Source organism: Scyliorhinus torazame, chromosome 19 (assembly GCF_047496885.1).
Source record: "Scyliorhinus torazame isolate Kashiwa2021f chromosome 19, sScyTor2.1, whole genome shotgun sequence".
NCBI lineage: Eukaryota > Metazoa > Chordata > Chondrichthyes > Carcharhiniformes > Scyliorhinidae > Scyliorhinus > Scyliorhinus torazame.
The window spans coordinates 81,431,351-81,455,538 of record NC_092725.1 but is presented as its reverse complement, the minus strand read 5'-3'; the positions used below and the strand labels follow the sequence as shown (position 1 = coordinate 81,455,538).

The 24,188-nt window shown below is 49.7% G+C and overlaps 1 protein-coding gene across 3 annotated transcripts in view; it reads left to right on the top strand.

Moving 5' to 3' along the window:
• The window catches only part of dcp1b (decapping mRNA 1B), a 260,055-nt gene that overhangs the window by 120,626 nt on the left and 115,241 nt on the right, over positions 1-24,188 (top strand). Inside the window, exon 1 of one of the 3 annotated variants that reach the window (XM_072484611.1) lies at positions 15,087-15,216. The exons of 1 other annotated variant lie outside the window; for it this stretch is intronic. Coding sequence is in view for 1 of the 2 variants with exons in the window: in XM_072484610.1 (XP_072340711.1) it covers positions 15,120-15,216 (97 nt within the window). In the remaining variant the exon portion in view is untranslated. Of the gene's footprint in view, positions 1-15,086; positions 15,217-24,188 lie in introns of those variants that run through there. One more of the 3 variants, XM_072484610.1, reaches the window with a different exon arrangement.

Here is a 24,188-nt window from a genome sequence, read left to right as displayed (position 1 = left end):
CCATCAAAATGAACATCTTACCACGATTCTTGTTCTTAATTCAATGTCTTCCAGTATTTTTCATTTTTCAGGGGATTGAGTACCTTATATCGCATTTCATATGGGCAGGGAATACCCCAACAAATTCAAAGAGGGTTCTTGCAGAGGGATAGTCAGTCAGGGGGGAAATGGCGCTGTCAAATTTGATGTTTTATTACTGGGCTGCAATGCGAGGTCTACCTTGGTTGTGTAGAGGGTCCAGTTTGGGGGCGCTGGTGATGGCATCTCCACCATTTGTTTCGGCAAAATATTTGTCAAATCTAGCGGTTGTCTCCACTTTACAAATATGGAGGCATCTCCATCAACATTTCAAGTTGGGGTCAGTTTCAAGGTTGGCCCCCATTGATAGGAACCTCCTGTTCGAGCCAAAGGAGTTAGATGCCCCATTTGGAGGGTGGAAGGGGAAACGGATGGAGAGTGAGTGATTTATTCCTGGAGGGGTGGTTTGCAAGCCTGGAGGAGTAAAAGAGAAAGTCGGGGTCGGATGCGTTTAGGTACCTCCAGGACAAAATTTTTTTCACCGGAAGTTCCCAACGTTTCTGGTGGTGTCGCCATCAAACTTACTGGATAGGATTTTATCCTGTGCGGGGTTGGAAGAGAGTAGTACGTCTGGTGGACACGGATGGATTTTGGAGGAAGATCTGGTCTCAGTGGAACGGTGAAGGCCAAATGAGGGGAGAAACTGGGGCCTATATTGGAGGAGGTGATGTGGAGTGAGGCCCTCCGGACGCCACGTCATCCTGTGCCAGGCTAAGCCTGATCCAGCTCAATGCAATATTCAGAGTGCACTTTACTAAGACCAGAATGAGTCATTTCTCTGCAGGGGTTGAGGATAGGTGCGAGCGCTGTTTAAGAGGGCCCGCAAATCATACACACATATTCTGGCCCTGTCCCAAGCTTGTGGGTTTTTTGAATTACTTTTTTCAGCACCATATCGGTGATTCTAAGCATTGAGCTGGAGCCCTGTCCTTTAGTATCTATCTCTATCTGGGTCAGCCGGAGCTGCGGACGGGGTGGAGGGCAGGGCCACCTATTGCTTCAGCGTGGCTGGGTGACTTTTATGAAAAATCTTTATAATCTCTTTTTTCACATTCATCCAAATTTATACCCACCAATAAACAAACAACGGTAACAAATACAACGGCAATCCCCTGGCCAACAATCTCTTCCTCCCGCCAACCCTCAAACAACCCTCAAAATATGAATCAGGAATCCACCATCACCCCATACATAGTCATCAACAACATACAAATCCTGGTTCACGTCTCACATGCGCCACCTTCAATACCCCTCCAGTTTTGGACAGGACCAAAACATATGAATGTGATTTGCGGGCGGGCCCCTCCCACAGCATTCACAAACATCCTCTACCCCTCTACCCCCTCAAAGAGTCGGCTCATCCTCGTCTTTGTGAGGTGTGCCCTACACACCACCTTCAACTGTATCAGCCCTAACCTCGCGTACGACGTTGAGGCATTTGCCCTCCAGAGCACTTCACACCACAACTCCTCCACCATGCCCGCCCCCAACTCTTCCTCCCATCTTAATCCCCTCCAGCGATGTCTTCTCTCCCAGAATTGCCGACACCATCCTCCTCCATTACCCGTTGTCAGCACCTCCTCCAACAGCGTGGGGCCGGCACCACTGGAAAGTTCTGTATCTCCTTCTCTGCAAAATCTCGGACCTGCATATAAGTAATACATTTCCCCCTGCCCCAACCCATATTCTGCTCCCAGCTCCTCCAATCCCGCAAATCGGCCCCCCAGTAACAAATCCTTAAGCGCCCTGTCTCCCTTCTCCTCCCATCCCGCTTCCCTGGCTCAAATCTATGATTCCCCAAATCGGCATTTCCCTTGACCCCAGTGCCAGATGTGCTCGCGCGCGCGAGTCAGGGGTCACGCGCGCGATGTAGAGAGAGGGGGCATGTGTGTGCACGCGAGGTAGAGGGGGGGGGCGCGTGCGTATGCGCGCGCGATGTAGAGTGGGGGGCGCGCGCGCGATGTAGAGTGGGGGCGCGCGCGCGATGTAGAGTGGGGGGCGCGCGCGCGATGTAGAGTGGGGGGCGCGCGCGCGCGCGATGTAGAGTGGGGGGCGCGCGCGCGATGTAGAGTGGGGGCGCGCGCGCGATGTAGAGTGGGGGGCGCGCGCGATGTAGAGTGGGGGGCGCGCGCGATGTAGAGTGGGGGGCGCGTGCGCGCGCGATGTAGAGTGGGGGCGCGCGCGCGCGCGATGTAGAGTGGGGGGCGCGCGCGCACGCGATGTAGAGTGGGGGGCGCGCGCGCACGCGATGTAGAGTGGGGGGGGCGCGCGCGTGCGCGATGTAGAGTGGGGGGCGCGCGCGCGCGATGTAGAGTGGGGGGCGCGCGCGCGCGCGATGTAGAGTGGGGGGCGCGCGCGCGCGCGATGTAGAGTGGGGGGCGCGCGCGCGCGCGATGTAGAGTGGGGGGCGCGCGCGCGCGCGATGTAGAGTGGGGGCGCGCGCGCGCGCGCGCGATGTAGAGTGGGGGGCGCGCGCGCGCGATGTAGAGTGGGGGGCGCGCGCGCGATGTAGAGTGGGGGGCGCGCGCGCGCGCGATGTAGAGTGGGGGGCGCGCGCGCGCGCGCGATGTAGAGTGGGGGGCGCGCGCGCGCGCGATGTAGAGTGGGGGGCGCGCGCGCGCGCGATGTAGAGTGGGGGGCGCGCGCGCGCGCGATGTAGAGTGGGGGGCGCGCGCGCGCGCGATGTAGAGTGGGGGGCGCGCGCGCGCGCGCGCGATGTAGAGTGGGGGGGCGCGCGCGCGCGCGATGTAGAGTGGGGGGCGCGCGCGCGCGCGATGTAGAGTGGGGGGGCGCGCGCGCGCGCGATGTAGAGTGGGGGGCGCGCGCGATGTAGAGTGGGGGGCGCGCGCGATGTAGAGTGGGGGGCGCGCGCGATGTAGAGTGGGGGGCGCGCGCGATGTAGAGTGGGGGGCGCGCGCGATGTAGAGTGGGGGGCGCGCGCGATGTAGAGTGGGGGGCGCGCGCGCGATGTAGAGTGGGGGGCGCGCGCGCGCGCGCGATGTAGAGTGGGGGGCGCGCGCGATGTAGAGTGGGGGGGGGCGCGCGCGCGCGCGATGTAGAGTGGGGGGGGCGCGCGCGCGCGATGTGGAGTGGGGGGAGCCCGCGCGATGTGGAGTGGGGGGGAGCCCGCGCGATGTGGAGTGGGGGGGGCGCCCGCGCGATGTGGAGTGGGGGGGGGGGCGCCCGCGCGATGTGGAGTGGGGGGGGCGGCGCCCGCGCGATGTGGAGTGGGGGGGGGGGCGGCGCCCGCGCGATGTGGAGTGGGGGGGGGCGCCCGCGCGATGTGGAGTGGGGGGGGGCGCCCGCGCGATGTGGAGTGGGGGGGGGGCGCCCGCGCGATGTGGAGTGGGGGGGGGGGGGCGCCCGCGCGATGTGGAGTGGGGGGGGGGGGGGCGGCGCCCGCGCGATGTGGAGTGGGGGGGGGGCGCCCGCGCGATGTGGAGTGGGGGGGGGCGCCCGCGCGATGTGGAGTGGGGGGGGCGCCCGCGCGATGTAGAGTGGGGGGGGGGCGCCCGCGCGATGTAGAGTGGGGGGGGGGGGGCGCCCGCGCGATGTAGAGTGGGGGGGGGGGGGCGCCCGCGCGATGTAGAGTGGGGGGGGGGGCGCCCGCGCGATGTAGAGTGGGGGGGGGGCGCCCGCGCGATGTAGAGTGGGGGGGGGGGGCGCCCGCGCGATGTAGAGTGGGGGGGGGGGCGCCCGCGCGATGTAGAGTGGGGGGGGCGCCCGCGCGATGTAGAGTGGGGGGGGCGCCCGCGCGATGTAGAGTGGGGGGGGGCGCCCGCGCGATGTAGAGTTGGGGGGGGGGGGGCGCCCGCGCGATGTAGAATGGGGGGGGCGCCCGCGCGATGTAGAGTGGGGGGGGCGCCCGCGCGATGTAGTGTGGGGGGGGCGCCCGCCGATGTAGAGTGGGGGGGGGGGGGGGGGGGTGCGCGCGTGCGCGCGCGATGTAGAGTGGGGGGCGCGCGCGATGTAGAGTGGGGGGCGCGCGCGATGTAGAGTGGGGGGCGCGCGCGCGCGATGTAGAGTGGGGGGCGCGCGCGCGCGCGCGATGTAGAGTGGGGGGCGCGCCGCTGCGCGCGATGTAGAGTGGGGGGCGCGCGCGATGTAGAGTGGGGGGGGGCGCGCGCGCGCGCGATGTAGAGTGGGGGGGGGCGCGCTGCGCGCGCGATGTGGAGTGGGGGGAGCCCGCGCGATGTGGAGTGGGGGGGAGCCCGCGCGATGTGGAGTGGGGGGGGGCGCCCGCGCGATGTGGAGTGGGGGGGGGGGCGCCCGCGCGATGTGGAGTGGGGGGGGGCGGCGCCCCGCGCGATGTGGAGTGGGGGGGGGCGGCGCCGCGCGATGTGGAGTGGGGGGGCGGCGCCCGCGCGATGTGGAGTGGGGGGGGGCGCCCGCGCGATGTGGAGTGGGGGGGGGCGCCCGCGCGATGTGGAGTGGGGGGGGGGGCGCCCGCGCGATGTGGAGTGGGGGGGGGGGGCGCCCGCGCGATGTGGAGTGGGGGGGGGGGGCGGCGCCCGCGCGATGTGGAGTGGGGGGGGGGGCGCCCGCGCGATGTGGAGTGGGTGGGGGCGCCCCGCGCGATGTGGAGTGGGGGGGGCGCCCGCGCGATGTAGAGTGGGGGGGGGCGCCCGCGCGATGTAGAGTGGGGGGGGGGGGCGCCCGCGCGATGTAGAGTGGGGGGGGGGGCGCCCGCGCGATGTAGAGTGGGGGGGGGGCGCCCGCGCGATGTAGAGTGGGGGGGGGGGGCGCCCGCGCGATGTAGAGTGGGGGGGGGGCGCCCGCGCGATGTAGAGTGGGGGGGGGCGCCCGCGCGATGTAGAGTGGGGGGGGGCGCCCGCGCGATGTAGAGTGGGGGGGGGGGGGGGGGGGGTGCGCGCGTGCGCGCGCGATGTAGAGTGGGGGGGTGCGCGCGAGGTAGAGGGGTGAGGGGGGCGTGCGCGAGAGGTACAAGCGGGCGCACGCGATGTAGAGTGGGGGGGCGCCCGCGCGATGTAGAGTGGGGGGGGGGCGCCCGCGCGATGTAGAGTGGGGGGGCGCCCGCGCGATGTAGAGTGGGGGGGGCGTGCGCGCGAGGTAGAGGGGTGGGGGGGCGTGCGCGCGAGGGGGGGCGCGCGCGATGTAGAGTGGGGGAGCGCGCGCGTGCGAGGTAGAGTGGGGGGGGGGGAGGACGCGCGCGAGGCAGAGTGGGGGGAGGGGAGGTGCACGTGAAGTAGAGGGTGGCGTGCACGCGAGGTAGAGGGGAGGGGGTTGCACACGTGCGCCATGTAGATGGGGGGGGCGCGCTGCGCGCGAGGGCGGTAGAAAGAGGGGGCGCTCACGAGGGCGAGAGAGGTGAGGCGAGCGCGGCGAGATAGAGAGGGGGGGGCACGCGCGTGCGAGGTAGAGAGAGGGGGGCACGCGCGCACGAGGTAGGGGGTGGGGCGAGCACGCGCGCGAGGTAGAGTGGGGGGGGGGCGCACACGCGCGAGGTAGAGTGGGGGGGCGTGCGCGCGAGGTAGAGGCCGTGCGCGAGTTGAGGGGGAGGCGGCACGCGCGTGAGGTAGATGGGGGTGCATGCGCGCGAAGTAGGAGGGGGGGTGCACGCACGCGAGGTAGAGAGAGGGGGCGTGTGCGCGGGAGGGGTAGAGAAGGGAGGGCACGAAAGGTAGACAGAGGGGCGCGCGCACGCGGGAGAGGTGGAGAGGGGCGTGCGTGTGAGAGATATAGAGAGAGGGGCGCGTGAGAAGGGTAGATAGGGGCGCGTGGACGATAGAGAGAGAGTGGCACGCGCGACAGGTAGAGAGAGGGGCGCGCGCGACAGGTAGAGAGAGGGGCGCGCGCGACAGGTAGAGAGAGGGGCGCGCGCGCGACAGGTAGAGAGAGACGGGCGCGCGTGCGACAGGTTGAGAGAGGCGTGTGCACGAGGGGTAGAGAGAGAGGCGCGTGCGTGAGAGTTAGAGAGAGAGGCTCATGCGCGAGAGGTAGGGAGAGATAGTGGGCGAGATTCTCCACTCCCGCGCCGGTTGGGAGAATCGCCTGGGCCGCTAAAATTTCCCCGAAACGCCGGTCCGACGCCCTCCCGCGATTCTCCCAAGCGGCGGGAACGGCCCCGTCGAGTTCCGCGGGCCGCAGACCGGAGAATCGCCGGAGACACCCAAAATGGCGATTCTCCGGCACCCCCGTTATTCTCAGGCCCGAACGGGCCGAGCGGCCTGGCCAAAACGGTGGGTTCCCCCCCGGCGCCGTCCACACCTGGCCGCTGCCGTCGGGAACAGCGCTGGAACGCTGGGGGGGGCGGCCTGTGGGGGGGGGGGGGGACCTCAAATGTGGGATGGCCCGCGATCGGTGCCCACCGATCGTCGGGCCGTCCTCTCTGAAGGAGGACCTCCTTCCTTCCGCGGCCCCGCAAGATCCGTCCGCCATCTTCTTGTGGGGCGGACTCGGAGAGGACAGCAACTACGCATGCGCGGGTGACGCCAGTTATGCGGCGCCGGCCGCGTCATGTATGCGGCGCCGCCTTTACGCGGCGACAACGCCTGGCGCGTGTAGATGACGCGGCCCCGCTCCTAGCCCATTATCAGGCCCTGAATCGGTCGAGATAGGGGCCGTTTTGCACCGTCGTGAACCTCGATGGCGTTCACGACGGCGTGGGTACTTCGGCGCGGGAGTGGAGAATCCCGCCCCGTGAGAGAGCGAAAGGTACAGAGAGAGTGGGCACGTGCAACCGAGAGGTCAAGAGAGATGAGTTTGTGTCTGATACGAAAATGTCCAGCAACACTCCTCCCATTCACAATTGAATCAAAGGAGCAGAATCACTCCTCCCTTTAAATTTGATGAAAAATTAAGACTTAAGTACTTAAATAAAATATCTTTCTAATTATTATAAATGTACACAAAGAAAATACTTCTATGTATTAGGTTTTTTTGTATGTTTGCATCTATTGCACAAAAACAATCAATTTTTTGTGGTTTAACTTTCCAACACAGTAAGAATGCTGCTCAGGGATTTTGTTAGTACCATTGGGAGGTTACAAGGGTCCTGTGGCCGTAGAAGTTTGGGAAGTCCTGCTCTAAAATAAAATATATTAATGGCTTACATACAATAAATCCTTATTGTCTGTTTAGATATTTAGATCAAATGAATTACAAAAATTATCGACTCTGCTCCATTCTTTTTGCTGAGAAGAATGGTTCTTTACAGCTAGGCTGAAGTTTTATGATGTCAGGTTTTGCAGAAGATGATGGCTTGGGTGTTGGAGAGGTGATGACAGGAACTGTCGCAGTTGACCAGCATTATTCTTCTGAAATTTATAGCACTTCTGGCGCTTGCACATGCACAGTTATAAACATAAATCCAGAAGTTGCTCTCGATGATAATGTTTCTCCGTATGGTGTGTTGAAGTCCGTAGGAAAGTAGCAAGCATAACCTTAGGAAAGTTCCTCCGGAAAGTAGCAAGCATAACCTTTGGAAAGTAGCAAGCATAACCTCACTATTTAAGAAAGGAGAAAAAAGGAAGTGGGAAACTATAGGCCAGTTCATAGAACATCTGTAGTACACAGAGCTAGAATCTATTATTCGAGATAATGGAACAAAATAAAAAAGGGTTGTAGATGAATTCGCCCTCCGAAAGCACGTGAAAAAATGATGTTGGGTGACAAATGCGATAAAAGTTGCTCCTAGACATGGGAGACAGATCAAGGATGATGCACACGCGTGCCTAGCTCCTTCTGCACACATGTGATGTAGCAGTGCTGGCAGCTTCCACGAGCCCGAGCTCAAATTGGGAAGGTGTGTCACACTACTTTGACGGCTACCAGCGTGTGTGTGTAAAATTCCCCATCACATCTGGAAGGGAACTCTTTCAAAGCTGTCATCCCCATCACTTACAAACTGTTAATCTTGGACAAGTATCGTTCAAATTCTTTAAATCACTTACTTAACTTATCCATATATTTGTTGTGGTTTTGTTCCTAAATTTATCACTACCCTTAGTTATGGTGTTGCTGAGGATTAATTTGCATTTGCAATGTAATATGGTTATAAAGTAGTTTCCATTTTTCAATTATTTAAACCAGTGTGGTCCATATTGCCTTGAGTAAATTTGAAACAAGATTTCCACCTGCAAAATGCAACACCACAATGACTGGTATTAGCTCAGTTTTGAGCTTCATCTTGCGCTGTAACTGATGTCAGAATCACCTTGTGCTGACTCTAGTGTGCAGAGTGAATGCAGCCGTTGTTTGGGGGTGGACGGGGGTCAATACTGAAGAGTAATTGGCTCCTCAGTCCAGAGTTCAAAAGACGATGGGCGGGATTGTCCGATCGCCGGAGGTGAAATCGCGATCGGCCGGAGAATCCCCGCTTACACCGGAATCGGGTGCAGTGCCATTTTTGCAATGCTCCACCCTCTCAAAAATGTCGTTCTTTGGGAGTACGCCACACGCCGTATGTACGGCTTCAGGACGTCATCCGAGGCGTTCCCCTGATGCGCCGCCCCGATGGGCCGAGTCCCTGATGGCGTGGGACACGTGTGCTTACTCCGTTCGGGAGCCTCGCGTGGCGGCTGAGGACTGAATCCAGCGCCGCCACAGTTGCCGGGGGGGGGGGGGGAGCGGGCTGTGGTGGAGCTGGGGGCACTGGTGGGAGGTGGTCTGGGAGTGGCGAGGCTGGCTACAAGGGGTCAGTTTCTGGCAGGCCGGGTCCGCCCGCAGCCGGTGCCATGTGGCATGGACGCTGCAGGCTGCCGCCGTGTGCATGTGCGGCCACGGACCTGGGCATTCTGCGGCTGTATCCTGTTGCGCGCCAGCTAGCCCCCCAACGGACGGATGATCAGTGCGGGGGCAGTGCCGACTTTCTGGCCCTAAGACCAGACGGTCCTGCGGACATAGCCGCAGGATTGGAGAATCCAGCCCATGGTTTCTCAAACCTTTCCAGCCACAGAACACCTTGTGACCTCCCAAAAGCATCAGGGAACCCCAAACACTCTTATCATGTCGGCGATGTGTTTTAGCCCCCTTCGAAGGCCCCATTCACATGAATTCCCTGTCAAATTATCCCATGTCACTCCTGCCAAGGCCCCCCCCTTAACTGAATTGCATGCTCCTCCAACCATGCCCCCTTTCCCCAACCAGCCCCCCCCTCAAAACCAAGGCCCCCCCTCTCAAAGCCCCTCTTCACATAGCATTTAGTTTATTTGCCAGGATTTACTGTTCTAAAAAATACCTTCTCAGATATGGTTGACACTACCAAGGCAACAATTTATTTTACTAAGTGACAGCCACATAGACTTCTCCTCCACTTACTCAGCAGCTAGTATGCCCAGCAACAGAAAGGAATTCAAGAGACTGGTCACTCTGCGCATTATAGAATTTACAGTGCAGAAGGAGGCCATTTGGCCCTTTGAGACTGCACCGGCTCTTGGAAAGAGCACCTACTTAAGCCCACATCTCCACCCCATCCCTGTAACCCAACCTAACATTTTTTTTGGACACTAAGGGCAATTTATCTTGGCCAATCCACCTAACCTGCACATCTTTGGACTGTGGGAGGAAACCGGAGCACCCGGAGGAAACCCACGCAGACACGGGGAAAATGTGCAGACTCTGCACAGGCAGTAACCCAAGCCAGGAATTGAACCTGGGACCCTGGAGCTGTGAAGCAACTGTGCTAACCACTGTGCTGCCCACAAATTGGCTGAGGTAGCAAGGTGGCAGAGTAGTTATAATTCCTGTCTCACAGTGCCAGAGACCCAACTTCAGTTCCAGCCTTGGGTGACTGTGTGGAGTTTGCACGTTCTCCTTGTGTCAGCGTGGGTTTTTTCCAGATGCTTCGGCTTCCTCCCACAGTCCAGGTTAGGTGGATTGGCCCTTAGTGTCCAGAAAATGTGCAGGTTTGGATGAGTTGGTGCAGATCTGATGGGCCAAATGGCCTCCTGCACTACAGGGATTCTACGATTCTAATGTCTGGCTACTGATAGACTGCCTTGTGAGAGGCTGGGCTTTGATTTGTCAGTTAGATTTTTTGTTCTTTACACTTGAATCTTTGCTTCTTCAACTGACTTGCGCATGCATTTTAGTTTGTGTGCTTTTTGGGTGGGATTTTTTAAAAAAGCTACCTTTTTGTCACGTGGCTGCCAGAGCTTCCGCTGAACCAGTGGAGGCCTCCTGCAGAACCCTCTGGTTCCGTGGACCCCAGTTTGGGAACCCCTGTGATAAGCCATTGAAATACGTGGGTATCAGGGAACACAACCTGGATGGTGAATTTGATATTAGTTCAGTTCATGATGGGGAGCAGTAGCAGAGTGGTCACATTACACGGCTAATAATCTAAGGACCTGAATTAATGATCAGGAGATGGGACTTTCCTTCCCACAGGGGGATTTAAATTCAGTTAATTAACCTGAATTGTTGCAAAAAGAAAAATCTGATTCACCAATGTTCTTAGGGAAAAATAATCCTTACCTGGCTTGGCCCACTTGTGATTCCAAGCTGACGTCAATGTGGTTGACTCCTAACTGCCCTCTGTAATGGCCTAATAAGGAAGTGGCTCACCAGCAGCTTCTCGAGGATAATTTGGGATAGGCAGTACGACATGATTTTATACATGTTGAACATATTATTTGAAGCTGATTGATTATTTGAATCTGATTGATCCATGGCCTGTCATTGGATGAGCTATATATATTTATTGAGTATTTCAGTTTGGTTTTCATGCTATCGTTTCTATCTAAAGAAGAAAACCCAAAATTTACCACAAATACAAAGAAACTAATGTCAATGTGACTGCTTCACTAATTAATGGAGGTAATAAGATTGAAAGAAGAAGCCTTTGAAAATCAAAGAGAAGTGTGCAAATTAGGACTGAAATGAGGAAAAACTCAAGGGGTTATTGGAATTTTCTACCTGGATACACATTCTTCGAGTATATTCAATAGCGAGGTCGATAAATGTTTTGATACAATGTGATTCAGGAGGAATTGAGGTAGATGTTCAGTCATGATCTTGTTAAATAGCAGAATTTATTATTCTCCAGGAGAAAGCAAGTTGGTGAAGGATTGAACTGGAGCCGACCTTTTACATCCTTTTATAGTTATTTGCAGAGTTGCAAATTACACGTAAATGTCTGTCCTACAGCTTCAGCCAGTAGCTAATTATAGGGATTCAAGTGAATAACTAGTTAATTAAAATTAATCCATTTAATTTCACTCCATGCAATTAAACTGAATTAGATGGATTATTGATCTACTCTGGAGTCGAGGATAAAAGGGCAGACAGGAAAGTGAAGTTAAGAGCACAATGAGATTAGTTCTGATCTTATTGAATGGTGGAAGAGGTTGGATGGGGCAAAAGAGCCTCATGCTGCTATCTTTTTAATCAATTAATAGAAAACGCATGAAGGGTTAAATAGTTTCTTCCAGCTTTAAAAGCAAATATGACAAGAAATGTTGGAAATGCTTGATGGCCCGACTTCAGTCCAGGGTCATCGACCTGGAACAACCGTAACTCTTTCTCTTCACTGATGGTGCCTGACCTGGTGGGTGTTTAAAGCATTTTCTGTTTTTATTTCATATTTCAAAATTCTGCAGTATTTTGGCTTGTGTATTCGAGTCTTATTTCTTTTATGTTTTATTGAAATATAATGGGATTGGACTTGCAGGAAATGTAACAGTGTGTTCATGGAACACATAGCCAACAAGTTGATGGAAATAAGAGAGACACCACGGTTGCGTAAATTTTGAATTTGATCATGAATTTATGGCATTCTGCAGGTTGCTTTACATGAATAACATCCTGCTCTTAGCCTACTTTCATTTTTCAGAATTAAACTCACCACAAATTAAAGCCTGATAATTAACATGAGTGCATTTTTGGCAATATGGCAATCATTTAACATGGTGCTAATTGACCTGTGGCCCACAATTAAAGGGTTTAAAATTGTGCAATCTCATTCTTTCATGCAGCTCATTGTTCAAGATTTAATTTTTACTTTTTTCTATTTATCATTTTTTTCCTTTAGTTAAATAATTAATTCCTATTCTCATTAACATTTTGTAGCTGGTTTGACTCTCAGTTCACCTATTTGCATTCGCCTTCTCAATTGATCTGGTTTTTTTCTTGATCCCTAAATGTAATTAATTATGGGTATACATTGTTGGTTCCCCTGAGGTCCCAGCCCTGTTGTCCTCGCCGTGCTGTTACCAGTTTTCACTTCGAGCAAATTATGATGCAAAATGTTTTTTGAGCTGAAGGATGAAGAAATCATTTAAGTAACATGAGCATGAGATGCACTGCTCTTGGAGTAACTGGCCCAATGGGTTTGGGAACCCTGCATTTGCAATGCTGGGAAAATATATTGTATCTATGTAATATTGATTTTTATTAAACATCTGCCTGTGTCTGTCTGCACATGTTTAAACATGTATAGCAGTCAGGACTGAAATAACATTCAGTTTATTGCCAAGAACATCATTTTGAATGCAATGCTGTATGAAAACCAAACTCTTTCATTTACTTCCTTCAAAGAGAATGTTTCCTCATATTCAACTGCAAGTTTTGCAGGCTTTATATAATGTAAATTCAATCCATTTTATCTTTATACATTGTATGTATTTGCTGGAAGCCTTTCAATTTTTTTAACATTCAACTGTCTTGGCACCGCTCTGGAATTCCTTTCTCAGCCCTTCTGCTGCATTCACCTTTTTAAAAGCTTTCTCAGCCATGCTTTTGGTGACCTCTCTTAACACTTCGACTGTTACTTGATGTCTCCATTCTTGTGAATCACCTTGGGAATTTTCTTATGGTAGTCACTATATAAGTATTTATTTTCAAAGGAGTTTTGAGAAAGCATATAAGAGAAGTAATTGAAAATGGAATAAACATCCACTTAGCACATTACGAACTGTCTCCATTTGTCTATTACGGTGAACTAAATTTCATAGTTCAGGTGGATGAAAATAATGAAGCCCTCAAATTGGTGCCATTTGTTTATTTCTCATCAGTTATAGAATATATTTTTATTTTGAAATTTAAAATGCGAGCATCTTTTCTTGATGGCTCTGAGAGTTTATCCATTGGGTGACTGAGCTGTGACGGAAGGTTGAAAATTCAGTTGCAGATCTGTATTGGTCCTACCATGTAGGATGCAAAGTTCAGTTATTTTTCATGATGTACTTGATTATTGTGGTTTACGTTTTGTGAATACAATTTGTCAACTACACATTTGGCCACAGCATTGTCAATTCTACTGTCCAGTCACAAAAAAATAGGAGGCCATGGTAGGACTGGTACTGGAGGCCATGGTAGGACTGGTACAGGAGACCATGGTAGGACTGGTATTCTATCTTTGCCTGCTCATGGGACCACAATTTCTTCCTGACTCTTGCTCTCACTAATAGCAATATTCTTTACCAAAGCATCAACAATTTTCACGTTCATATCCACGCAGATCCTTCACCAACTCCATCAATGGATGCAAAGCCATTGCCTGCCGGCTGTCACAACAGAATATCCATCAGAAATGTCAGCTACTTAAGAGCTATTTGTGCTCATATCTAATGTGCCTGTTTCCATTGCTAATAGAATGAAGTTAGAATGCCAAAAGCAGTTGTCATTTGATTCTACATTCCTTTCCGCTTATGTTGAATGGATAATGTAGATTGTTTTTCAATATCCAACATGAATGATGCACTAGCACTTTAGCAGAAATCACTTTTCACAGCAAGCGTTTCTTGTAGTGTAGCTCCGTCGCATGTCATATCAACTTGCCTTGGTATATCATGTTTGGCACAAGGATATTGGCTCTGTCACACGTGGATTTAACATTTAATTTGAGTTTTGTCGTTGTCAATTTTTGAGGAGCCCTTTTGTATTTCATGGTTAGAGTAACAGCAGTATCGCTGATTTCTTTAAGTAGGTTGCAGGCAAAATAACAACGGCACATGAGGGGTTTGGGGTGGGGAGTGGGGGAGATGAACAGTTTGGCATTCCCATTCAGTATTTTTCCCTCTAACTGCTGAAAATTGTAAATTGTGCTTGGCTTCTATTGTACTTCATCTGAGCATTTTCCACTCAAAAGTAATGTTGTGGTTGAGCGCAGCTTGTAAAAAAATAAATTCCACCAGTATTGTAGAGGTATTCAGTGTTCTAATAAGAGGAATTATATCAGTCATCCAATATTGCAACAATCTGTGGGATTGCCTTTCTGTGCACCAGGAGTTGATTGTAATGCAGTTTCTTAAACTGTTGATTCATGCAGCCGAAATAGGATCTTTTCAAAAATCTATAAGTGAATTTATCTGTCTTTACCAGCTGAATGAGATTGCATTTCCCAGGAGATTTATATGTTGTGATTGGCTTAAACCAAGTCAACAACATTGAGATCTAGAGATGAAGCAGAGTACCCGTCCTTAAAAGTGTTGAGACAAGATTACAAAGGCAGAAACTGCATTGAACAATTGAAAAAGCCGCGGGGTAATACTGTTAAGGTTTGAAGAGGGACTGTAGACGGATGGGGGAAGAAAGAGGCGTGAATACATTGGGGAGTGACATCCGAGTCCAAGTACGATTTGGTTACCATTTCCCTGAACCTTCTCCCTTTTTACTGCTGGCCGGGGGGGGGGGGGGGGGCAGTACCTTCCATCTCCAGTGCCAATAAGGCAGTGTCCCAACTAATACTACTTGGCATAATGCCCGTTCTTATAAAAATTCCTACACGTTGATGAAGATGGAGCTTTTCAAAATCTATTTTAACAAAGGATTAATTCTCAGGAGAGAAGGATGTAAATTTATGCAGCCACGTAACTGCCTACCTGCTCTGTAATGTTTCAAAATAACATTGTTGCACTTTTGTTGGGGTGGTGGTTATGATTTTAAGTAACAAATGAAAATCTATGTCTTGCTTTCACTGTAGGTGTTTTTTCTTCCTACAGAGCAATTTGTAGATGCTTGCGTTAATGTAAAAATACATTTTCAGTATCAGGTGTCAATTTGTTTATTGTTTTTCAACACTTCTGCCTTGCCATTCTTTTGGCTCTAGATCTGCTTCTCCGAGGCATGGCTTCACCATCATGAACAGACTTAGTGTGGAGAACAGGACTGAACCAATTACTAAGGATTTGGATTTTCAGTTACAAGACCCTTTTCTACTCTATAGAAACGCACAATGTAAGTTTGGAAGTTTATATGTGACTGCTTGGCTGATAAAATTGTATTACATATAATTGATTACTTTGAAATTTCAGATATGGCTGGGTTTAACCGTTTCTTGCTCTTGAACTAACAAAGCTGACTTTAATTGAACAAAAATAGCTGTTATTTTCCCTGGACTATTAGTTAGGGCTATGACTTGGTAACCCCTGCCTTTGTATTGGACAGTCAGTAAGAATGCTTCATTTTGAATCATTACCTCTCGCATTTCCAATTTCATAACTTAGACAACGTTGCCAGTTTTTAGCCAGCATCCTGGTGTTTCATGATAATGTAATGCACCATGGAATAATGAACAAAAGTCCAATTCTATAAACCTAAAGCTTCATTAATAGGCACTGAGATAAAGTAAGTCCACCCTCTTGCCTATAAGAGGAGGCGTGGTTAGCACTGCACCCTCACCGCACCAGGGACGCGGGTTCAGTTCCAGCCTTGGGTGACTGTGGAACTTGCATGTTCTCCCCGTGTCTGCATGAATTTCCTCTGGGTGTTCTGGTTTCCTCCCACAATCCAAAGATGTGGAAGCTAGGTGGATTGGTCATGCTAAATTACCCCTTGTTGTCCAAAGATATGTAGGTTAGGTGGGGTCATGGGGTTAATGTGGGGGATTGGGCACAGCTAGGGTGCTCTTTCAGAGGGTTGGTGTTGACTTGATGGGCTGAATGGCCTCCTGCACCAAGAATTCTAGGAGCCTAAATAGCAGTGGGCCATCTTTATTTTTGGAGCTGTGGAAGGTAAGGAAATGGAAGGAAAACACATTCAGGACACTATAGTAGTGAGTTGAACATTCAAATGTCATAGTAATTATCCTGAGTTGGAATAGATGTTTTTTATAGGTTCAGTGGATTTGTGTAGGAATTTTTCCTTTCATTCTCTCCCCACCCCATCTTTCTCCACCCCTCCCCCCAAAAAAACTCCCTGCACATTTGTTTGGCAAAGTACAGGCAGCCACTTGAATAAAAGCAGTCTGCTCCTCTATGTAGTATTCAATACTAGAATTTATATCATACTGTTTATCTGTGCACCTTTTGTCTCTGGCGACAGACAAAAATCATTGTTGGTAAAAATATAGATCTGAACTAAAATAAATCTTGTCTGGATCTTTGGTAGTTTGCTTGAAATAACTGAACTGCAGTCAAGTAACCTTCCTGTTGTGCTCGTTCAGAGTTGCCAACAAGCACAGATTTTCTGTATTTTATAAAAAAATCACATTGAGGGAGGGTGGAAATGAAAATCCGGATTCTCTGCCAAATACTGATTTTTGTTATCTGGAATTTCTGTTTTCTGTTGGGAGAGGTTGGCACCTCTGCTTGTTCATCTAATGGCAGCCAATTCAGAGTGCTATTGGTAAAGGCTTGGTGAGAGGTTTCCTGCCTGCCCTCTGAACTGGGGAACAAGATGTGTAGCACAAAGAGACCGAAAAATAAGAAAAAGTAATTAATTACCTCCTTATTGGTATTGGTGGAAGAAGGGGACTGTAAGTCTACAGGACCTGAACAATACCTAAAACACCAAATTTACTGTGTTATTCTATCTGAAAGCTGTATATGACTATATTTTTCTGCAAAAGAATCAAATACAGTTGGATCAAATGAATGCATAAACAATTGCTGAGATATATTCTGCTTGAATCAAAGAAAATGTATAGATCACGAGTGATTTTACTAATTTGTAATACTTGTAACTGCTGATTTAATTATGCCTGTGTGTGGCAATCTAAATCAATTTTATACAAAATAGTATTTTGAAACCGTTGTTAATATATAGGAGATGAATAACATCAGGACTGACCAACATTCAATAATTGGAGTGCTTTAAAACTTGTATTGAAATGGCTGTATACACTCATGTAAATGTCAAATCTTTGCAATCTTTCTAAGACAAAGTCATTGTTGACTTTTACATGAAAGATATGCATGCTTGATTTGGGCCCAAAAAGACAGTCTCAGCGGAATAAAGTTTAAAATCAACAATGCTAAAGAATGAATTTGTATTAGTTCTCTAACATTTATTTATTTTATAATATTATAAACTATTTACATTTCATCCAACACCATACAAGTAAAATCATCATTGATGGTAGCATTGACTTTGGTAGCATCATTCCACAAGTCATCATTCTTGATACTGTGAAGCATATTCGATAGTCCACATTTTGAAAATTATTTTTGACAATATTAGAATCATGTTCCTTCCACTCATCTTGACCCATTGTTAATGTTCCTAGTGAGGTTGCTCGCATATTTCAACCCTTTGAATGTCTTTTCACCTTCCACCAACCAAATGTTCCACATTTTTTGGATACTGTCCTTGAGAGGGCTGAACAACAAGGATGTGAGAACCTCCATGAATAACTGCCGCGTTGATGTTGGTTAATTTCACATCGCTGAGTCCATTGCTGGCAAGTTGGGAGTTGAACATGTTCCAACGGAAACAAACCTCCTTTGCGTAATACTCCTGGTCTCAAATTCCACATTCCTTTGATCCACTTCTTGCAAATGCTTTCACCCAGCCAGCATTTCTTGTGAACATGGACGACAATGTCTTTGTGAAATTTTTCTTTGGAGAGAATTTGTCTCTTGGATATCACCATTGGATTTAATTTTGTCCCATCCACCATACAAGATGGAGTCACTGTGAACTGTGTCTTCTTATGGCCAGTCATCTTTTACAAGGACACTTTTTTTCACCAATCTTGATAACTGTCTTGTTGGATTGTTAGTTGGTGTTATCAAATTCCTTCCATGCATTTTGACCCATTGTCACAATGTTGTTAGTGAGGGTGTTCGCATATTTCCACCCTCGGCGAATGTCTTCTCACCTTTCATCATCCAAACTGTTCCACATCTTTTGGATACCGTCCTTCAGAGGGCTGAACAACAAGCGATGTAACACCTTCTTGAATAACATGACGTAACAGTGAAAATTTGATGATTTTATTATCAAATTCAGGTGGCAGATGTTGGTAAATTGTTTTATTATTGAGCACTAAATCATGCCTTTTCATGAATTGTGTGCATCCCTGATGTTCTACGTTTTAGTTACCGTTGTGTGAAGAGTCAAATGTCCTGTTCCTTTTCACCATTTATTTCACTTCCACAGCCTCTGCACATAACTCTAACAGCACACCACCTGCCACAAGGGCCACCTGAAGCCCCTTTACATATCAGTGTCAATCATTGGATACTTAACATAAATGAGACAACTAATTGCAATATCTCTTAACCCATTACTTAACAGTCTCCCCTTCCTTGGAGAAAATAATAATTAGGTGAAAACAAAATTTAAAGAAACTCAAAAACACACATGCAATTTCACCCCCTTTTTTCTCTCAAATTATTTGGAAGAAAAAAAAAGCACAAACAGGCGCACTTCATTTAAAAGTTAAATTTCTGTCAATATCTGAGATATATAAAAGGCCATATCCACCGCCTCTTCAAAGCTTAACGTCTCAGCAGCCAAAGTGCTTTCGACCACTTTCCTTATTTTCTTTGTTTCCCACACAAGAGGACAACATTTACCATTGTTCCCCAAGAGGAAAATTATAAAACCACCTGTGCTTGATTTGCATAGGACGCATCACTATAAACTATAAATTTCAAGTGCCTAAGGTCACCTAAAACTGGGAACCTCAAAACACACTCCTGCATTTTTAGTTTGGCCAAACGCTTTATTTGCTCTTATTATGTCTTCCACTTTGGGATCATTCATTTTTGTACTCAACTCTAAGACATCAAAACTCACGTCCGGTCTAGTCTGTCTACCTAACCAATTCAGTTGCCCAATTAAACTTTGCAGTTGCTCTTTTTCCATCTTCGAAACCTTGCATCTTTTTGTGAAGACCCGGCCACGACTAATTGCTATTGGGCTGATGCTTTCCAAATAAGATTGCTGATGTAAAGTTGCCCCTAACTTAGTCTGTCCGATTTCCAGTCCAATATATTTAAATGCACTGGAAGCCTGACTTCCAACCCTGAATTCTTTCCTCAAACCAGAGATTACAAAAGCTTCAAAATTATTTGACATGCATCATAAAGATGCCAGAAAGGTTCCCTTTATAGTGCCAGTAAAACATTACTGGATCTACTTTCAACTGGTAACAGCCTAACTTTAACAAAACTGACCTTACTGAAAAATACCAGACTCTAGATGCAACATTTAAACCAGATACACATTTGTTCAACTTCCAGAATACCCCTTCTGTGTTAGCTGCTTCTTTAGGAGGACGGAGAAAAATGTCCCTCTGGAGCTGATGCCCCTGCAAGAAGGCAGCTTTCATATCTATAGATTTGCATTCCCATGCCTTTGTGGCTAAAAGAAGATCTTTAAAATTAACCTTTCCTGCTGTAGGTGAATTTACCCTTAAATCCTGATTTTCTAAGCTTTCTTCAAATCCCCTTGCCACAAGCCTGGCCTTTGCCTTATAAGTTCCATCCGGAAGAACTTTTTCCGTGCAAACCCATCTGTGGGACAGAGCTCTTTGTCCCCTATCCGGCACTTCCGTGTATACCCCAAATTCACTCCAACTATGCAGTTCTTGCTGTTTAGCATCTTTGGTAACTTTCCATATAATTTATTGGAAGCCACCAAAATCTCACGTGCATGTCGGCTTCTACTCCTATTAGTATTCGTAGTCTTACTCATGTTCCGAGATCTTGATAAACTACGTCCCCTCTCCCGCCTGGTAACTTGTTCTATACTGCTACTGCTTGATCTTTCCTATCTGCTGTGGGATGTCCTTTCAAAATTCTCGACCTTTTCCTGCGGACCTGTTCACTAACAGATGTACTATCTGAACTGGCACTGCGTTTCTGTGACCTCCATTTTTGAACTTCGTGTTCCCAATCCATTGTCTTAACTCCCTCCCCTGAATGCTGTACATTCAACCAATGTTTATACTTTCCAGTGGCCTTCCCTGCTCTAATAACAGTTGCATCCTTCCATTGACTAGACCCTTCAGGCAAGTATGTCACCTTTGTACCAACTTTTGGTAGTTGCCCTTTTGGAAAAATGGCCTTTCCCAGATCTTAAGGTCCACAGCCACAATGTCGTTAAAATCCCTGGCCAAAGGTAGGGTTACTATCGGTCGTGCTGGTGTCCTTCTGTATTTCCTACAAACTTCACAGCAATCACTAACCTGTTCTATCAGTTTCTTATGGTCTTCATCCCTTACCCCTGCACCCTTTAATACATTTTTCAGCCTCCGAGGAGACGGATGTGCAAGTTGCTTATGCAGTTTTAATTCAACAAGCTTTTTATCAGCTAAAGTCCCATTTTCAACTGCCATTAACACATCCTTTTTTTTTTTTATAAATGTTTTATTGAAAATTTTTTCCCAAACAACAATTTTCCCCCTCTTACAAAGCAAACGCAACAATAACAATACAGAAATTTTAAACAATACACAAGTAACAAAACCCCTTTATCTTTGACCTAAACTAAACCCCCCCTCCCCCCCCCCCCCCCTCCCCCTGGGTTGCTGCTGCTGGTCATCTGTCTTCCCTCTAACGTTCCCCTAGGTAGTCGAGAAATGGCTGCCACCGCCTGGTGAACCCTTGAGCCGATCCTCTCAGGGCAAACTTTATCTGCTCCAGTTTAATGAACCCCGCCATATCATTTACCCAGGCCTCCAGTCCGGGGGGTTTCGCCTCCTTCCACATGAGTAGGATCCTGCGCCGGGCTACTAGGGACGCAAAGGCCACAACGTCGGCCTCTTTCGCCTCCTGCACTCCCGACTCTTCCGCAACTCCAAATAGAGCTAACCCCCAGCCTGGTTTGACCCGGGCCCTCACCACCCGCGAAATCACTCCCGTCACTCCCTTCCAATACCCTTCCAGTGCCGGGCATGCCCAAAACATATGTGCGTGGTTTGCCGGGCTCCCGCCACACCTCCCACATTTGTCCTCCACTCCAAAGAACCTGCTCAATCTTGCTCCCGTTATGTGTGCTCTATGTAGCACCTTAAATTGAATCAGGCTAAGCCTGGCGCACGAGGAAGAGGAATTTACCCTGCTTAGGGCATCAGCCCACATACCCTCCTCTATCTCCTCCCCTAGTTCTTCTTCCCACTTTCCTTTTAGTTCGCCCACCGACTCCTCCCCCTCTTCCCTCATCTCTCGGTAAATCTCTGACACCTTGCCCTCTCCGACCCACACCCCTGAAAGCACCCTGTCCTGTATCCCCTGTGTCGGGAGCAATGGAAATTCCCTCACCTGTTGTCTAGTAAATGCCCTCACCTGCATATATCTCAAGAAATTTCCCCGGGGCAACTTATACTTTTCCTCCAATGCTCCCAAGCTCGCAAAAGTCCCATCTATAAATAAATCTCCCACCCTCCTAATTCCCAACTGGAACCAGCTCTGAAATCCTCCATCCATTCTTCCTGGGGCGAACCTATGGTTTTTCCTGATTGGGGACCCCACCAGGGCTCCCCGCACCCCTCTCTGTCGCCTCCACTGTCCCCAGATATTCAATGTTGCCGCCACCACCGGGTTCGTGGTAAACTTTTTAGGTGAGATCGGTAGCGGCGCCGTCACCAGCGCCTCTAAACTCGTCCCTTTACAGGACTTTCTCTCCAGTCTTTCCCACGCCGCTCCCTCACCCTCCATCATCCATTTACGTATCATTGCCACATTGGCGGCCCAATAGTAATCGCCCAAGTTCGGTAGTGCCAATCCTCCTCTGTCCCTACTACGCTGAAGGAACCCCCTCCTTACTCTCGGAACTTTCCCTGCCCACACGAAGCTCGTGATGCTCCTGTCTATTTTATTAAAAAAGGTCTCAGTGATTAGTATAGGGAGACATTGAAATACAAATAAGAACCTCGGGAGGACCATCATCTTAATTGCTTGCACCCTGCCCGCCAGCGATAGAGGCTGCATGTCCCACCTCTTGAAGTCCTCCTCCATTTGTTCTACCAACCGTGTCAGATTAAGTCTGTGCAAGGTTCCCCAGCTCCTAGCGATCTGAATCCCCAGGTATCGGAAGTTTCTTTCCACTTTCCTTAGAGGCAAGCCTTCTATCTCTCTACTCTGGTCCCCTGGATGTATCACAAATAATTCACTCTTCCCCATGTTTAGCCTATACCCCGAGAAATCCCCGAACCCCCTCAAAATTCGCATAACCTCTATCATTCCCCCCGCTGGGTCCGACACGTATAACAATAGGTCATCCGCATATAACGAGACTCGGTGTTCTTCTCCCCCTCTAATCACCCCTCTCCATTTCCTGGAGTCTCTCAACGCCATGGCCAGAGGTTCAATTGCCAACGCGAACAACAATGGAGACAGCGGGCATCCCTGTCTTGTTCCCCTATATAGTCGGAAATACTCCGATCTATGTCGACCTGTAACTACGCTTGCCGTTGGAGCCCCATAAAGAAGTCTAACCCAGCTAATAAACCCGTTCCCAAACCCAAACCTCCTTAACACTTCCCATAAATACTCCCACTCCACCCTATCAAATGCCTTCTCTGCGTCCATTGCCGCCACTATCTCTGCCTCCCCCTCCACTGGGGGCATCATTATCACCCCTAATAGTCGTCGCACGTTAACATTCAGTTGTCTCCCTTTTACGAACCCTGTCTGGTCTTCGTGCACCACCCCCGGGACACAGTCCTCTATCCTCGATGCCAGTACCTTTGCCAACAATTTGGCGTCCACGTTCAACAATGAAATGGGTCTATAGGACCCGCACTGCAACGGATCTTTATCCCTCTTCAAAATTAACGATATCGTCGCCTCCGACATCGTCGGGGGTAGAGTCCCCCCTTTCCTGGCCTCATTGAACGTCCTCACCATCATTAACACATCCTTAACCACTACTTGAAATATTATTTTTCAGTAATGGACTACAATAGTGTCCCGACTGTGTAAATTGTAAGTCCACTGTCTTTCCAAAAACTGTTGCCTTATCCTGTTCCATATCCAGTTTCATGTGTGCTTTCTTCATCGACAGTCTGCTCAGAAGCAAAGGTATCTCACTTGATACAACATCCGTGCTAATGAAATGATTCACTCCGGCAATATTGCAAGGGATCACCACTCTTTTCAGCGACTTCAGAGTATTATCATCCCCAAACCTGAAACTTGTGGAACTTTCAAATTCCTTAACCTTGTTACGACTTTCAGCATTCAAGGAGTCCAGGTAACATTTTAACCAGTCAATTCCACACACAGTAAATGTGCAGCCACTGTCCAATACAGCACAATTGAAGGATTCTGCAACCAACACCCCCATTACTGACGTAAAACTGCTTGTTAATAGGACAATGTCTTCTCTCTGAACACTATCTTTTTCCTCTTCTGACTCTTCCGTGTCATGTGTCGCTTTAAACACTCTATCATAATGTTTTGGACAGTTGAAGACAAAATGGTATTGAGAGTTACATCGATTTATCATGCCCCGTGCATTTCTGGGGTTCATCTTCCTATGAAGTTCTAACTGGGTTTCTGTCTTCATAATTTCCTTGTCTCGATCTCCTTCTATAGTCTTGGGCCCTGTTCGTAGCCGTACAATTTCGCCATCTTGTTAGTAGTGTATCTTCCATATTCTGCTTAAATGGAAGATTGACTGTGACCTCAACACAGGCGGGCTGCAGAAAGCTGTCTTCATTTTCAAACAGCAGATTCCAGGGAGGTCAGTGCCTGGATGGACTTGGCCGTTGGTCAATGGACTGACTTGGATTGCTGGGCCTTGTCAATGGCTCCTGCTGATTGGTCGGATCTTTCTCTGGAATGTTCCTTCCTCTCTGAGACTGTTTCCAGTTGAACTCTGAACCCTCCCCTCCACATCTCCGCTGAACCTATCCCCCCTCGCCTTGAACTTGTGTCCCCTTGTAAATGTCATTTCCACCCTGGGAAAAACCTCCAACTGTTCACCCTAACTATACCCCTCATAACTTAATAAACTTCTATCAGGTCGCCCCTCAG